Source organism: Leuresthes tenuis, unplaced genomic scaffold (assembly GCF_036924035.1).
Source record: "Leuresthes tenuis unplaced genomic scaffold, fLeuTen1.0.hap1 SCAF_15, whole genome shotgun sequence".
In the NCBI taxonomy this organism is placed as follows: Eukaryota; Metazoa; Chordata; class Actinopteri; order Atheriniformes; family Atherinopsidae; genus Leuresthes; species Leuresthes tenuis.
This window is the reverse complement of record NW_027325369.1, coordinates 29,875,941-29,891,985: the sequence shown is the minus strand read 5'-3', so window position 1 is coordinate 29,891,985 and position 16,045 is coordinate 29,875,941. Positions and strand designations below refer to the sequence as shown.

General features: G+C 42.7%; 2 protein-coding genes across 2 annotated transcripts; one reads left to right on the top strand and one right to left on the bottom strand.

Moving 5' to 3' along the window:
* Window positions 1-5,380: 5,380 nt before the first annotated feature.
* On the top strand, window positions 5,381-8,667 carry nfkbiab (nuclear factor of kappa light polypeptide gene enhancer in B-cells inhibitor, alpha b). Its single transcript, XM_072365384.1, has 6 exons — window positions 5,381-5,722; window positions 6,749-6,854; window positions 6,971-7,181; window positions 7,628-7,716; window positions 7,810-8,073; window positions 8,159-8,667. The coding sequence occupies exons 1-6, from the start codon at window positions 5,475-5,477 to the stop codon at window positions 8,192-8,194; spliced, it is 954 nt and encodes a 317-aa protein (XP_072221485.1). The 5' UTR covers window positions 5,381-5,474; the 3' UTR covers window positions 8,195-8,667.
* Window positions 8,668-10,574: 1,907 nt separating this feature from the next.
* psma6a (proteasome 20S subunit alpha 6a) lies at window positions 10,575-15,622 on the bottom strand. The gene is made up of 7 exons (XM_072365517.1): window positions 15,458-15,622; window positions 12,715-12,809; window positions 12,547-12,628; window positions 12,288-12,443; window positions 12,021-12,199; window positions 11,383-11,477; window positions 10,575-11,271 (listed from the first exon to the last, which is right to left on the bottom strand). Exons 1-7 carry the CDS (start codon window positions 15,531-15,533, stop codon window positions 11,214-11,216), a joined length of 741 nt encoding a protein of 246 aa, XP_072221618.1. The 5' UTR covers window positions 15,534-15,622; the 3' UTR covers window positions 10,575-11,213.
* Window positions 15,623-16,045: the final 423 nt, after the last annotated feature.

The following is a 16,045-nucleotide window of genomic DNA, read 5'->3' as shown; positions in this document are numbered from 1 at the left end:
CCATTAGACAATGATGAAGCTTTACAGGGTGTCGGCATGTGAAAACAGGCATGTGCAGTAAACCTTTTTTTATTTGACTTACTTTAAAGCTTAACTTCTCAGGAGAGGAGACATACACAGATATTTAAGGAGGAGCTGAATTACACCAACATTTCACAATCAATGATAGATAAAACTTCTACTTAATGACAAATCCCACTAAGAGTTTTGTGGCAGTGAGGAGATAAAGAGCAAACTCACAATGCCTGTAGCTCCACCCTCAGGTTTGCATCTTTTAGACGACGGATCTTCATTCTGCTGCAGGAACATGAGCCTGAAAGCACCTTAAACCTTTGAAGAACTATGTGAAGACCAGGGGGAACGAGGCAGAACTGACTCTCAAGGACTTTCCCCCACAGTCACACGACTTCAACCCCACTGAACGTTTATGAGAAAGGAAAACATTCCCATGTTGTTCCTATTTTCTATCAGTAAAATTAGGCCAGCATAAATATTCATATTCAACACTTCCCTCTACTTTCTTCTCCCCACAGAAGTGAAAGAAATCACCTTCTTTAAGTAGTAATAAGTTAAAAGCATTTGGTACTTTTCATGCAGACGTGCAACACAAAGCGCTTCACAGAGCAAAAGCAAAACTTAAAACGGACCCGAGCGAATAAATGAAACAAAACTTATGGAGGCAGTTTGCAAATAGCAGTGAAATATTTACAAAATGGCAACAAAAGGGTTCAATTGTACAAGGACAAGAGAAGCATACTGATACAAGTAGTACAGAAAAGAGTTAGATTTTAGGTAAGGTTTAAAAACAGACGGTATGGTATTTTGTAACCAGACTGAAAACTGAAGGCCCTGCTTCCCAGTGTAGAACTGGAAGTTCTGGTAAATAAGCGCTCACTCAGACAGCAAAGAGGTCTGTTGGGGTTGGAGAGAACAAAGAAATATTTTAAGAAGTCAGAGATTATCCATAAAGGGGCTTTATGTGTCATGAAGGGGATTTCAAATCCTGTTCTAAATTTTACAGGGAGCCATTTTAAAGAGGATAAAAGAGGAAATGTCGTGTCTCTGGGAACCTCCTGTTGGTAGTCACTGGAAAGATTTTAAGGGATTTATTTGGACCTCGAGCTAAAATGGGGCAGTAGAAGTCTAACCTGGACGTGATAAATGCATGGACCAGTTTTTCAGAGTCACTTTGGGACAGAATGCTCCAAAAATTGGTAAAAATTACACAAGTGAAAGACGTTCCCTTCAGAGAAGTGTCTGGAACTTCTGCTGTAAGACAAAGATGATGTGGTAAATATGTAAAACATTCTTCTTCTTCTGCTTTGAAGCAGATGTGGGGAATATTGTGGGAGCAGCCTGGAATGAAGTGTATTTACTGTACAGAGAAAATGTACCACAGAAGAAGTGAGTTTGTGTTCACAGGAAGTGGAGAAAAGAGGAAGCAGGTAAAGAAACAGGTGAACAGGCTCTGCAGCATCTGTGTTGAACTTTCGGTCTCAGCCGCCATGTGACTGGATGAGTCAGCGTTCACTTTGACCCACGTTACGGTGTGCTTGGCTGAGTGATTCATGATTACTCGTGTTGTGTTGTACATGTCTTCTCACGCCCAGAATGCCCAGGGATTCCCACACCTAGCTACTGCAGTCACCGGTACAGTCACCCGTCTTGTGACCGAGCCTTTTCCTCTGGAGGGAGCTCAACAGAAAAAGTCCTTCACGCCCTGCTATGAGTTTATTTCTAAAAGTCAAAATTCTCACTTTCCTTTCAACTGGTGCGTCTCACCCGAGGGACAAATATTAACGGCTGCATGTCCTGCCTGAAACTTCTCAGCACGGGCTCAAAGATCACCTTTGGGGTTTGTTGAAATTTTGGTTGAAAGAAACAAATCATCTTTCAACTCAAGCATGAAAAACTGGATGCCAGGATCTGCCATTATTGTTCCTGCTCTGGTATTTAGTTGCTCACATTCCTTCTTCTGTTGTCATTGTCTTTGCTGATACCAAGAATATTATCAGGAACCCATTTATCTGGTTTCCTAAAACATATCCATTTCACAACCCAGAACAAAAGCACAGGAAACACTTATTCACACTCTGTACATGTCAGAAACTGGAAATATTTTTCTTTTTCTTTGAGGCACCCTTTCTAAAACACTGCTGTACATACACTGCAGCTGCCTGAACAGTGGTGATAATGTAAAGAACTGCTAAAAAAAACAAACCTTAACTTTTATTTTCCCTGGTTTTACATTTACAGATGGAGGAAGAAAGTCCGCCCTCTTTCTATTCTGAGGTTTTATCTGTCAGGACATGATAAAGAAATAATCTAAGTTTGTAGAATGAAGAGAATACAACCTTAGATTAACATCACCACCTGACATTTTATACACTGTTGTTGTTTATTTCATGAAAACTAAGGCAGAAGTAGAAGGAGAAAAGTCCACATCACGATCCAACAGCTTGTTGGAAGGACCTTTAGCAGCAATAAGTTGAAGTAATGGTTTTCTGTGTGACGTTATCAGTCTCTCTCATGGTTGTGGAGGAATCTCGGCCACTCTTCTCTCCAGCGGTGCTTCAGCTCATTGAGGTTTGCAGCATTGGTTTCTGCACAGCTCTCTTAAGGTCCCACCACAGCATTTCAGTCAGGCTGAGGTCTGGACTCTGACTGGACCATTGCAACACCTTGATTCTTTTCTTTTTCACACATTCTGCTGTAGATCTGCTGCTGTGTTTGGGATCTTTGTCCTGTTGATGAGCCAGTTTCAGCCCAGCTTTAGCTGTGGGACAGATGGCCTCACATTTGACTCTAGAATACTTTGGTATCCAGAGGAGTTCATGGTGGACTCAAAGACTGCAGAACCAGCCCAGATCATCAGCCCTCCACCACCGTGCTTGACAGCTGGTATGAGGTGTTTGTGCTGATATGCTGTGTTTGGTTTCCTCCAAACGTGCTGCTGTGCATTAGGACCAAACACCTCCACTTTGCTCTGGTCTGTCCAAAGGACGTTGTTCCAGAAGTCTTGTGCTTTGTTCAGATGCAGCTTTGCAAACCTAAGCTGTGCTGCCATGTTCTTTTTAGAGAGAAGAGGCTTTCTCCTGCAGCCCTTCCAAACAAGCCATCCTTGTTCAGTCTTTTTCTAACTGTGCTGTCATGACCTTTAACCTTTAACATGCTAACTGAGGCCTGTAGAGTCTGAGATGTAGCTCTGGGTTGTTTTTTTTAATGCTCCAGACCAGCAGACTGACTAAACTTCTGTTTTTACAGAGTTTCGCACACTTGCTGATTATCAATTAATCAGTGCATTGATCAGCAGCACCTGGCTGCTTCTTACCCTCTTAATTCCTGTGGAATCAGTCAGGGTGGGCTTATTTTTTCATTCACTGGATTTTGTCTCAGTTGTTGCTCAATAATATTTAACATGTTTTTAATCTGAATCAATATTTATTCTAAGACCAGATGATTAATCATTATCTCCTGTTACATAAATCCTTAGAATTGCAAGGTGACATACTTTCCTTTTCATATGACAAAAGAACACACCCAAACCCTGACTAAGCAACCTTAGCACTGCTGATGACTCTCTCAGAAACCACTTGGAAAGAACAACTCTAAAAAGTACGGCTCGCACAGAAAAAAACAGAGAATATCACTGTGTATTTACTTCCTGTCACGTTTCAGGCTGCTCCAAAAACGTTTTGAGTATACTGGAGTTTTGTTTCTGTACTGTTTTAACTGTTTGCTCTTGTAGTATTTCGTGTCCGAGAATGCAAAGTAGCCCCTGACTTCCAGTCAGCAGAGCCTCACTGGTTTCACATGACTGGTTTCCGGTTAAAATGAATTGGTTCCACTCATTTCAAACATGTTTGCAGCATTCGTACATATGTGGATTCACACAGAAAGAGCAAACCAAGGCATCCTGATACTGATTCAGCTGGAAATTATTTATTCTAACCCTCAATAGTTTGGACATAGAGAGTAAAATACTGATGATGATAATCAGAATGCTTTCCAACTGGACATGTTAAATTGATTTAATCTGCTGTACTCGTGTGTGTAACCGCTGTAAATAACCTTTTTGTTTTCCTTTGTTTCAGCTGTAGTGTAGCTACTTTATTTAGCCAGCTGTGTGCATTCCTTTCCATCATTCATCTGCCTGATTGTGGTTCAAATAGAGGTCTGGTTTTCACCCTGCCTTCAAAGCGGAATGCATTTAATTCTTTAGACACACAATTATTCATTTCCACTGCATTTGCAGTGAACTTCAGCTTTAAGGGGTTTGTTGTGCTCTCTGCAGTGCTTCCATTTTCGCTTCAGAAGCTCACAAATATTCTCAGAATCCAGAGTCAAAGTTAAAAGTGTCACGAAATCTGGTTCATGAATGCATGGTATTCTCCTCAGGCTTTAATGTGCAGCTAAACAGCTGCTAATGCGACAGTAAAAGAAAATAACACTGCAGAGAGCGAAGGCTGAGCTTCCCGGTCAAACTGGTCCCACAGACTGAACAATGGGAAGTAAAACAAGCCCGGAGTTTCCCTCTCAGGCCTCCAGAACATCATGTTCAACCTGATGTTTGTTTTTAAAAAGGCCCGGTCGCGGCCTCTTCTAGGACTTGGAGTTCTTCCATTGTATCTGCACAAGAATGAAATAAGAGATTTGATATCAAGAGGTGTCCATCTCTCAATTAGTTTGAAGCACAGGCGGTAAACGTTTGCAGCCTCTGACCTCAGAGGCAGTAAAAAATATCCGTTTAGTGTCACACAAACCTGAGCCCCTGTGTGTATTAGTGGGGTATCTTAGAAGCTGTATATCTTTAAGTGCACACACTTGACCATGTGGTCAGGATCAGCGGGTGCTGGGGAAACTCCACTGCACGCCTGCTGCTCTGCTCTTGCATTCATCACATTGCATAAACAAACTGAAATCGCACTACTATCAGGCTTTAAGTTTTGGAGGAAACTCCAATGCAGCCCCCCATCCTGCAGACCTGCCCACCCACTGTGGCAGGGGGGCTGCTGAGCAACATTTCCTTTAATAAGTGATTCAGCAGACTCCTGAAGGTGCAGTTTTAGGACTTTCCGTGCTTGCTGAACAGTTTGAAACACTTAAAAAACCACTGGTTATAAACGCAGTACCACTGAGAGAGAAAAATGCACGTTTTTTTCTGCAAATATTGCATATGTGTAAAGGCTTAATTGCTTTAAAAAGTACACTTTTCGTGCAGCAGATGTATGCTTATGTATTTTGCTCTCTTCATGACAAACTGAGCCGTGTATTTATATATGTCTCGACAGAAATCCCCTCTTGGAGCCAGCAATCTGTATGCTGTGTTATTCTAGGTGACAGTTTTCTGGAAATCCCCCACCTAGCTGTTAGCTCCGCCCTTATCAGCCACACAGTAGGCATTTACAGACTGCTGCACCACTCCACCACAATACAACTAAACGCACCTCGATCGGAACAACACGGACTTTAACATGGACCTCCATAGGACCAGTATATTAAACCAAATGGATTACAGTCGGGAGTCTAAAGAGGGGAAAGCGGCCCAGTCGACGGAGGAGAGGCTCGACAGCGGCCTTGAGTCGATGCCAGAGGAGGACTACCAGGCTGTGGCGGCCGAGATCCTTCGGCTCCAGCTGGAATGTGAGCACAACCCACCGCCAGCTGTAACCGGAGAGCCGTTACACGAATGGCAAACACAGATCACAGAGGATGGAGATACGTAAGTTTGACCCGGGATAACGTTTCAGAGTTACGCAGTGGGCTATTTATGAGTTTTGGGGTGGGGGTGCAGATACAGCTGGGTAATCGCCTGAGAAGGCCCCGCTTTGGTCTTGGAAGTAACTCGACGCCTTCCTTCCCTGTTGGGAACGTCTTCCTCCAGCTCGTCATTACAGTGCACGGACCGGGGCCTAACTTAGTCCGCACCAGGGCTCGTTTTCAAGCTTTAGGGCCTGTTCAAGTGCCCCGCTGCGGCGTTAATAACACACAGCACGGATGTCCAGTTCGATCGGAGGTCTATCTGCGGTCAGAGACTGCGCAAGTGGACGTAAACAAAAGGCTATTATCAAGTGGGAATCTTTCATGGCCGCGAGTCAGATTGGGAAAGTCCCGGGCGCGCCGCCAAGGAATCCAACCGACGCGCGTTCCCGTGAAGCGAGAAAAGAGTGGAAAAAACTAGAAGAAATACCCTAAATTACCACAATGTAACACAATGGACCCTTTTTATCAAACTGTAGTTTACTGTTGTCATAAGATTAAGGTGAATAACACGTAAAAACTCTCCAAATATTGTTTTTATGCCGCAATGTCATCCCTCCGCCGAGAAATATAGTTCCCACTCAGAGTAAAATAATGCGAGTAAATCTAATGTGACGTGAGGACAGAAAGCTTTTGATGCTTATTGTTGAAGCACGAAACTAACTTTCACTGATCAAAACAGAATTTACACGCGCGTGAAGCCAATTCAAAGCCGAAAAGTCGCTTTTATTTACATCCCGTATGAAAAGTTTCCAGCTTAAAACCTGCTGCTGTGCTCTTTTTGTTGTTAAATTTGAAGACTTGTGAATGATTGTGTGGGATGTGGGTGTTTTAATTAGTAAATGGTCTGCATTACTCATAAAACATACACAATATGTGCCTTTTTTCACTTGATATCAATGGACTTCTTTAGGAAAAACGCTCCTTTTTGCTTGTGTTTGTGTATTTTTACTCTAACAGATTTTCTCTCCTTCCTCCTTCCCAACAGGTTGCTCCACTTGGCCATCATCCACGAAGCCAAAGACTACATAGCAAGAATGATCGACCTGTCAAGGAAGACAGACTTCCTCAACACACAGAATGACCTGAGACAGGTGTGTAATGAACGCCTCCATCTGTTATGGCGCCTTCAAGCAGACGTTTAAAATAAAAACATTCTCTCCATCGGCACAGAAAGATGAATGAAAATGCCTCTCCTCCCTCTTTCCAGACTCCCCTCCACTTAGCGGTAATAACAAACCAGCCTGACGTCTGTCACAGTCTCCTGGCGTCCGGCTGCGACCCCACGCTGGTGGACAACAGCGGGGATACGCCTCTTCACATCGCCTGTCGCCACGGTAACCTGCATTGCTTCAGCGTCATCACACAGTCCTGCCGGGCGGAGCATCTACACACATCGATGGCCGCTTGCAACTACAACGGTGAGATCATTAGGCCTCGAATAAGCCCTGAAACATGCTTGAACTGTTCTGATTCAGGATAAAATATTCTTAAAATCCTGATCTGAAGTGTTTTAAAAAAGGAATAGTGTGTGAAGAGCAAATTCACCGGTGTGCTATTTTAGTTAGGAGGAAGGAAACATTTAGGTAAGCGAGGGGAATTCCATATCATGTCATTCTGAGTAAAGCTCATCTTATGCTGCGTATAAAGTTAGAAGTTGAGGCTTGAGCACAAAAATGTTTAAGCCCAAATATGGCAGTGCTTGCTGGAGGGGAATTTTAAGGTTATATAAACATGAATGATATAAAAACCCGTGTTGGTTTTGGTACGTTTGTTTGGAAGTCACGCAGAGTTGCATAACGCCAGCTGGTTTATCTGAATTACCTTTACTTACTGCTCTGGTGTCTCCCTCTTTTGTTCTGTGCAGGTCAAAACTGTCTCCACCTGGCTTCAGTTCATGGCTTCCTCTCTCTCGTGGAGAAGATGGTGGATCTGGGAGCCGACGTCAATGCAAAGGTAAGCCAAAGAATTCCCCTTTTATCGACCACAATGCGCAGCTTTATTCTTCGCCTCCCGGTGCTGATGATTTTCTTTCAATGTGCCGCACAGGAGCAGCGTAACGGTCGCGGTTCGCTGCATCTGGCCGTGGACCAGCAGAACCTCTCCCTGGTCAAACTGCTGCTGAAGAAGGGAGCAGACCCCAACCTCCTGACCTCCGGAGGCCACACCCCCTACCACCTCACCTATGGCTTGGAAAACTCCGACATCAGGAAAGAGCTGCACCCACTGACCCATCCCGACCTGAGGGAGCTTCCTGACAGCGAGTCGGAGAACAGCGAGGAGGAAGACGAGGACGAGGAGTCTGACGAGGAGGTGTGTTTTAATCGCAAACAGGCCGACTTGAATGAAACGTAGTAAATTCCTGACTGGTGTGTAATCGGCTCATTTGTATCTGCAGGTGGGTTATGACGACATTCAGTGGAACGGACATTAGCAGGAAACGTAAGCGAGGAAGTTACAGCGGCACGAGCCCTGGTGGTGACGATGAAGGAGACTCAGCTCGGCACGTGTGATTTCTGCATGCCAGACGGATGCCAGTGTGGGTGATGCGGCGGAAGTGCTACCGAAGCAAGACGGGCAGCTGCTACGGCCAATCAGAGACTAACGGCTGCTGAGGAGAGCAAGCACGCCATCGCGCACTGTATGACGCATTGTGGCGGGATTGCTGTGGAAGAGGATCGCTTGTATTCTGTGGACACTGCGAGTCATTGTCATAAAGGAGAGAAAACATCCTTCCATGCAGATGTTCCTGTAACAGCTCTGTTGTATGATACTGTAAATGCTGTGTATACAAAGATGTATTTTTTATGGAAGCTGTGAATGTGTACAGTTGAGTAGGTTGTATATGTCAAGACAGCGAAACGGCTCCAGCACACTCCAGTTAAATTAAAACACTCATATTTAACAGTCCAGGCTTCCTGTGTGGACGTGTTTGTGGGCGACGCAGAGAGGAAATAACAGAAACTAAAAACTGCAACAAGTTTGGACAATAATGTTTAAATTCTGCACGCTGGAGTCCAACAGCAGAATCCAGCGTGTAATCAGCAGTGCACGAGGCTGTAGTCAGTGAGTCTGTCTATATAAATACTTCCATCGGAGCATGACGGCTGAGTTTCAGCCTCTCATTTTCATGTAAATGAGGAAAAGGCCGATAGTTCGACAGCTCGCTTTGAATGAATGAGGAACCGTCGGTCTGAGAGCTGCTCTTCCTCCTGTCAGATATATTTGTAGATCTGTGTGTGTGAAGTGGAGATAAGAGGCTTTGGGAAATTTTCTGTGCGTGTATGGAATGAGTACAACTGCCCAGTCATCTAAATCAGGAAGTTTTTTCTGTTTTGGAGGGTGTGGCTAAGAGAGAAGGAACAGGAAATTCCCAGGAACAGGACATTTCAAACGTTGGGGACATTCCTGCTTCTCAACCGGCCTCCTCCCCCTTCCTTTAAAGACGGGAATCTCAGCAGGAAGCTGGAGCTGAGTAGGACGAGGAAGGGAGTTTACAGTAAATATAAAAGCCATTCAATCATTTATCTTCCATGACTGGCACTGCAGAGCCGTACTTAATGTTCCCAAACAAAGGGAAGCTTTTAACTGCTCTTCATGTGATGACAAAGGCCTTTTCCAAAGGTACGGTGCCCCTTTTCACAAGTTGTAGAGCTCATCCAGCCTTTCAACGTGGGTTCTGGGGTAATTAGACCATATACAAGAAATAGTCAGAGCTGCTGCTTAGCGTGAGTAAACGGCTACAGCAGCAGGTGTATCATCAGTGCTGTATCCCAATATGAGCCTAAAAAAGTGCTATTTTTCAGCCGACTTGAACCCTTCAGGTGAGCATCAACGTCAACACAAGTGATCATTCGATGATATTTAACTCACCAAACTGCATTTAAAGAATGAAACTCTCAGGTTTCTACCAAATATTTCCTTCACTTCAGAGTCAGAGAGGAAGTAGTTCTGCAAATTACAAGGTGGACAGGCTGTAGGGTCACTTTTATAGATTTAGACTTTATTATTTATTGTAGATTTAATATAGACTTTATTGTCATGTAGATATAAGAAATTTTTCCTCCGCATTTAACTCATCCAGCCACCCTTCCATGGAGCCCATTTCTGATGAGGCTTGGGCCAACAGTAGATGGATCAGCTGAAGGTCCAGATGCATCTCTCAGGTCCTGTCAGGTCACAGCTGGATTTTTTCCTCTTTCTTAAGGACATCACTTTCAGATCCTGTTCATCTGCTGTAGATAGTTTTTTAGGCCTGACACTTCTTCTTTTGTCCTCCACTTGTCCAGTTTCCTCAAATGTTTTAAGGACACACTGCACACCATGCTGAGATATGCCAAGTTTTCAGCTAATAGCTCTTTGGGAATCACCTTGTTGCTGCAGAAATCCTATTTTCTGTCTGTCAAACTGTGTTTTCTTTGCTGTTTTTCATAGATGCAGCTAAAGAAATGGGAACAAATGATGTGTCTTTGTGACAAAGTGCCTAAAGATCCAGTTTAAAACGGCTTCTTTGCTAAGTTGTCTGTTCTGTGTCGACACAACACTGGTTCATCCCTTGGGTTAGGAGCATTTTTTGAATGGTTCATAGGTCAGAGTTAAGTGGCTTAACAAACACTAATTCCTCTGAAATGGTCAGGAAAAGGCAGCCAATCCTCAAAGAAAAACTGAAAGACCTTCAGAAAGCCTGGAGAACTATTGCTATAAGATTACAAGAAAACCTAAAATTACATACCATAACGGGGACGTGAGTTACACATTGGACTGAAAATGAGCTTGAATACAAGTCATTAAAAAACAGAACAGAGACTTAAGTGTTAAATAAAAACAATGGATTTAATAGAAGTGCAGCAATATACAGCCAAGACTGCAGGAGAAGATAAGGAGAAAGAGATACGAGTGTGACTTCTTTGATGCTGACCTGAGCAGGACTCTGACGACTGCAGCAGGGGGAGAAACCCCACAGCTGTTCCCTGGGTTATCGCAAAGTAGGTAGATGAAAGTCCAGACAGCCCTGAGCAAAGATGGTTACACATAGCTGAAGGACCGCCGAGTCCACAGTGAAGAGGTATTGTGTGCTGTAGTTGCTGCTCCCACATCTCCCCCTTCCAGTCTGCTCATGTCACGCTCATCAGCTGAAGTCACGTCGGCTGAAAGGCAGCTCTGGCTCTGGCTCTGGTTGTCTTGACACATCAGCCACCAAGTAGTGCACTTATATGTCCAGAAAATCTCAGTTTGGAAAGAAGGAGCGGGCCTGCGGGTAATCGTCTGATCCTGTGTACGAGCTGTCAGGGAAGGAGGGGGTTAAGTGGTACAAAATGTCCGTATTATTCACCGTTTTTAAAATCTCCTCTGAACAACAAAAGCAGCTCCTCCTTGGTCTTCCTTCTAGTTGAGACGGATGCTGCTGGTGTTGCCGTTTGTCCTCGTCCTCCTTCAACGGCCGCCGACCGGCCTCACTCTCGGTCAGACAAAGCAACCAGGTGAGCATCGATCTCAGACTCTGACAGAATCCTGGGACACAAACACCAGATTTATTCATCGGTTACAGCAGTTCTAGGGACCATCTGTCAGCTAAATATGTTGATTATCCACTGATATGTCTGTGTGTAGAGAAACACTCACTTAAATCTGGGTTCCTGCGTAGTAATAACTCCCACCTCCAGCTCTGAGGGCTTGAAGTCGATGGACAGAACGGTGGACAGACATGAGATGGCCGTCTGGTTTGTTGAGAAGAAAAGAAGGAAAATAAATCCAAGTTTTAATCTTTGACAGAGCTGGAAACAGCGAAAAATCTCTGAATGATGCAAACGCTGAAACAAGATTCAGCGTTTGCATCCTTTTTGGACCGTTTTAACACGTCTTCACTGACTGTTAATCATCTTAACTTGTTGTTAACTTGTAAGCTGTAAAGTGTTTGAAGATATTGACGATGAATATTACCATTTGAGAGCCATTTGAGAGGCTTTGAGAGAAACAAACAATAAGATCCCCGCTCTGACTCGGGTGGGTAAGTCACAAGCAGCTGGATTTCTTCACAAATCAATTAATCAGTTCTTCATTTATCTGATAAAGTGATTTACGGCAAATCCAGTATTTCATGTGGAGCCTTTGACTTCCACCACAGAGAGAAGATGTGTAAAATTCTCTTCCCCAGATGACTAATCATTCTGTTTTGTCTACAAAACAGCCAGAAAAACACCTTGACATTTGGAAAATCTGCGTGATTCCCACACCAGTCCCCATCTTTCCCCGTCTCTTGCCTCTATAGTCTGCTCATAGGTCCAGTCCAGTTTCTTCTTGACTTTCTTCTCCAGGAAGCTGGTGGCCTCGGTCTGTTTGACTCCAGCTGCCGTGGCCTTAAAGCCACAGTAGTACCCAGCTGGATCGCACTTATACAGCTGTGGGCCCAACTCCTCGTCCAGGCCGACCACCATCATGCCTGCGGCGACAAAAAACAAATCCAAACATCAGGTTGATGCTTTTTACACAGAGCTGCTGTGTTGAGCTTTTACAGGTGGAAAACTCACAGCAGCCGAGCGGCCTCATCTCAGCGTTCTGTGTGTACACCTGGGAGATGTCCGCCATGCGTTTGCACAGCATGTCGACAGGGACCTCGTAGCCGTACTTGTACATCCAGTTAGCTGCTTCATAGCGCGCTCGCTGCACCTGAGACCTGCTGTCAGCTGGCCGGGGAGCAGGAATCGATAAATTACTTCAAGAAAGGTTCATTTCAGCTTAACTTCTCTGAGCAACGAAGATGATTTTGGGACACGAGTCGTTGCTTACCGGTCATGCCGGTCATAACACAGCCGATGTTCTCTGTGATCCTGAACAGATGTGAGACGGTGTTGGCATCCAACAGCTTGTCCTGCAAACACATAACAACAGAAGGAGAGACGTGCGTCAGCTGGGGAGTCCGACCTACAACGCAAAGGTCTTTGTGTTCATACTGACCGGGACTTTCTTCTGCGTGACGACCACGACGCTGTCCTTCCCTCTGACCGCCACAGAGGTCAGTCCTCCCTGGTTGATGGCTTTAAAGGCATATTCTGACGTAGACCGAAGGAAAAAACACTGATCGTGAGCTATAACTGTTTGTGTCTCACCAAAGCAAGCACATGACGTTTTAACCTGCTCATTATGTTCACAGAAGGTGATTCTTTCACAGTATTAAAAAGCAGCTTTTACTTTGTGGTGTCCATAACAACAAAAACACATTTCAGAAAACATAAAAAACATATAGAACCCTGATGTTATCTACAGCACAACAAGTCGCAGTCATTTCACAAAGTCACCAGTATCATATTCATTCACTTATACAAACCAGCTAGAAATATAATAAAAAGAAATGTCTTGTTTCCACCTTGTTCAATTTTAACTTTATTTATAAAGAGCTTTTCAAACCAAAATGCAACTCAAAGAGCTTCACAGCAGCAGCTAAACTCTAAGCAGGATAAAAAGAAAAGCAACTTTTATAAAAGTTAATCACAAGTAGCAAAAGAATATTAAAAGCCCCGAAGAAGACAAATAAAAGAGTTAAAAACATGCAGCAGAACAAGTAAAGCACAGGGGGATCTTTCAAAAAGGAAAGTTCAAAGCCAGGTCTCATGATCAAAAGGAAAGATAAAATCTTTAAGGTAAGATGGAGCTGCGCCCTTAAGGGCTTTAACCACGATAAGGAGGATTTTAAGAATAATAATAATCTAAATGTAGAGCAGTTAGGGTCGTAAAGTTCCAGACACTTTCCACGGGAACTTCCGAATCCATCGACTCGTACATCCTCTGACGGGAGAGAGATGCAACAGACTGAATTCTTAGCTGTTGCATGTTTAGAAATCTGGGAAAATTTTGACACTTTGGAACATGCTGCTGCATTTTTTGTGGCTCTCCTCACCGACTGCATGTCTTTCTGCAACATTTACACACAAACAAAGACTTTCCATCAACATTAGCTGATCTGAAATGCCTCGGATGGACAAAATAATGTGTGAAAAACACAGATAGTTAGCTGAAGAAATTTAATTGTTCTCAAAACATAACTGATGCTGTTTAAAATTTTGTAAGGTGACAGAAAACCATCCAGCCGGAGCCAAAAGAAACAGCACCACATTTGATGGAGGTGGTCCAAGATGAGATTCTTTAATGAAAGCTAGCTAACATTTAGTATGTTCGGTTTATCCATTAGCTACTATAAGAATACATTTCGATTTATTAGCTGCTAGCTGAACTTTAACACAGTCACACAAATATAACTACCTCATAATATCACCAAAACTTGTATCTGTGACTGAGGAACAGTATATATACTCTATATATATATATATATATACACCTAAGTTACAAACCTTCAGTTTTGAAAATTTCCAGTTAATTTCTTTAAATTCTCCTTAGAAAGTTTCCAAACTGTCAAAATTTATTTTGGATTATCTGAGGGATTCTGAGGGAGTTATTTAGACAGCCGGCCACCGGACGCCGACTTGGCGTTTGTCTTTCTTGCCTTTCATCTGTCTCTGCTTCTATGTTTTCTGTACATCACTCTGGCCAACTGTGGTCGTTTTAAATGTGCTTTTTGAGTAAATCTGATTTCTTTTTGATTTGATTTTGTTGGAGAATGAAACGTGCCAACGAGCCTCAAAAATTCCACCTTTCTCACACGTAGCAATTGGTGACTGTGGGTCAAACGCTGGCTAGCCTCAGATCTGGACCTCACATTTACCGGGTTTAAAACCTTTTAGTGTGAACGTGTCTTAACTTGGAGAAGGTGGACGTAGTTCAAAGGCTAATGAGTTGAGATTAACCGCTAATTATCTTCAGGTACTTGAACGATCCCCTTGTTTGTGGTTTAAAGACATAGATTTTGTTCTAAAGCCAAACAACTAAGAAACAAATTTGAAAAGATGATACAATCTGGTTAAAAGTCAACCTGATGTTTGCATATTTCAGTTATTATTTATAATATATGTTAACAACCATATACATTTGCAAATGTTTAAAAAGCATAAAAGGAAAAAGAACACGTAATTCCTTTCTATGTTGAAGCCAATCAATAGCTTATTCATAAATATGTTTGTGTATTTTAAAACTGTTAATATACTATCATTGTTACATAAGAATTAAGAGACTCACTGTGGATAAAAGCATGTAACATAACATAAGAACAAAGTCTTAAATCCAACTTCCACTTAAATTCACTTAAAAGTAGTGGTTTACCTTTTTTTAACCACACCGTCTCTTCCCTCAACTCTTAAATCCATCCATCCATTTTCTATACCGACAGTCCGTTAATCGGGTAGCGGATGGGCTGGAGCCTATCCCAGCAGTCAACTCTTAAATCATCTAACATATTTTATCTGATTTTAATTTAAAGAAAACTTAGTTTAAACATATTTGTTATACTATTAGGAGAAGACCTCACATCAAAACACGACTGTAAGCGCTCCTTTGCGGTAGCACTTCATAAGTACATGTAATAAACTAAGGTAGCGAGCTAAAATGCAGTCAAATGACTCAATTATCTAACATTTACTTTAAGATAATGAAATATTTATTACTGCTACGTTTCCTCTTTCAAATGACTTGAAATATTAACCTCACTGTAACCTTACTGAGTCATGTATGAGTAGATGCTAGCTGATATTAGCCTGTTAGCAGTGATGACAGAGCAGGTTGAGTTTTATCCATTTATGTCACTACTGACCAACTTGGTAGAGTCTTCCCTCCGGGGAGAAGATGGTGATGTGCCGGTCAAATCCCGCACTGGACCCCCTGGACATGACGAGAATAAAAAAAAGTAGGTAAAATGTGGGATAAAACTGAAACTAAAGTGAGAGCAGAGGCAAACGAAACATGGAAAACACCGGAAGTGACCTCACGCTTCCACATCCGGGTCAACGTCGGAGGTTTGTTTTCTCCTACATTAAAAACTCTAAATACAAACCAGTTTCATGTGTTTTACGTTTGATAAAAATGCAATTTCCACAACTGTGATTTGAAAAAGAAAAAACATATAAAAATAGACTTTCTCTGAATTTTGAATAGTCATTACTTTAAGGTACCATGATGTTGAGTTAATTTCAGGATACTTGGTCGTAATTTAGAGATACTTCAGTCAGAATTTTGAGATATCCAGTTATTGTTTTAGCATAAGTCCAACTTTCAAGGTACTAAATCATAGGTTCGAGACACTAAGTCGTAATTGCAGGATAATAAGTCAAACTTATGTGATAATAAGTCATAAATTCGAGATAAAATAATCAAAATTTTAGTGACTAAAATGATTTGAGAT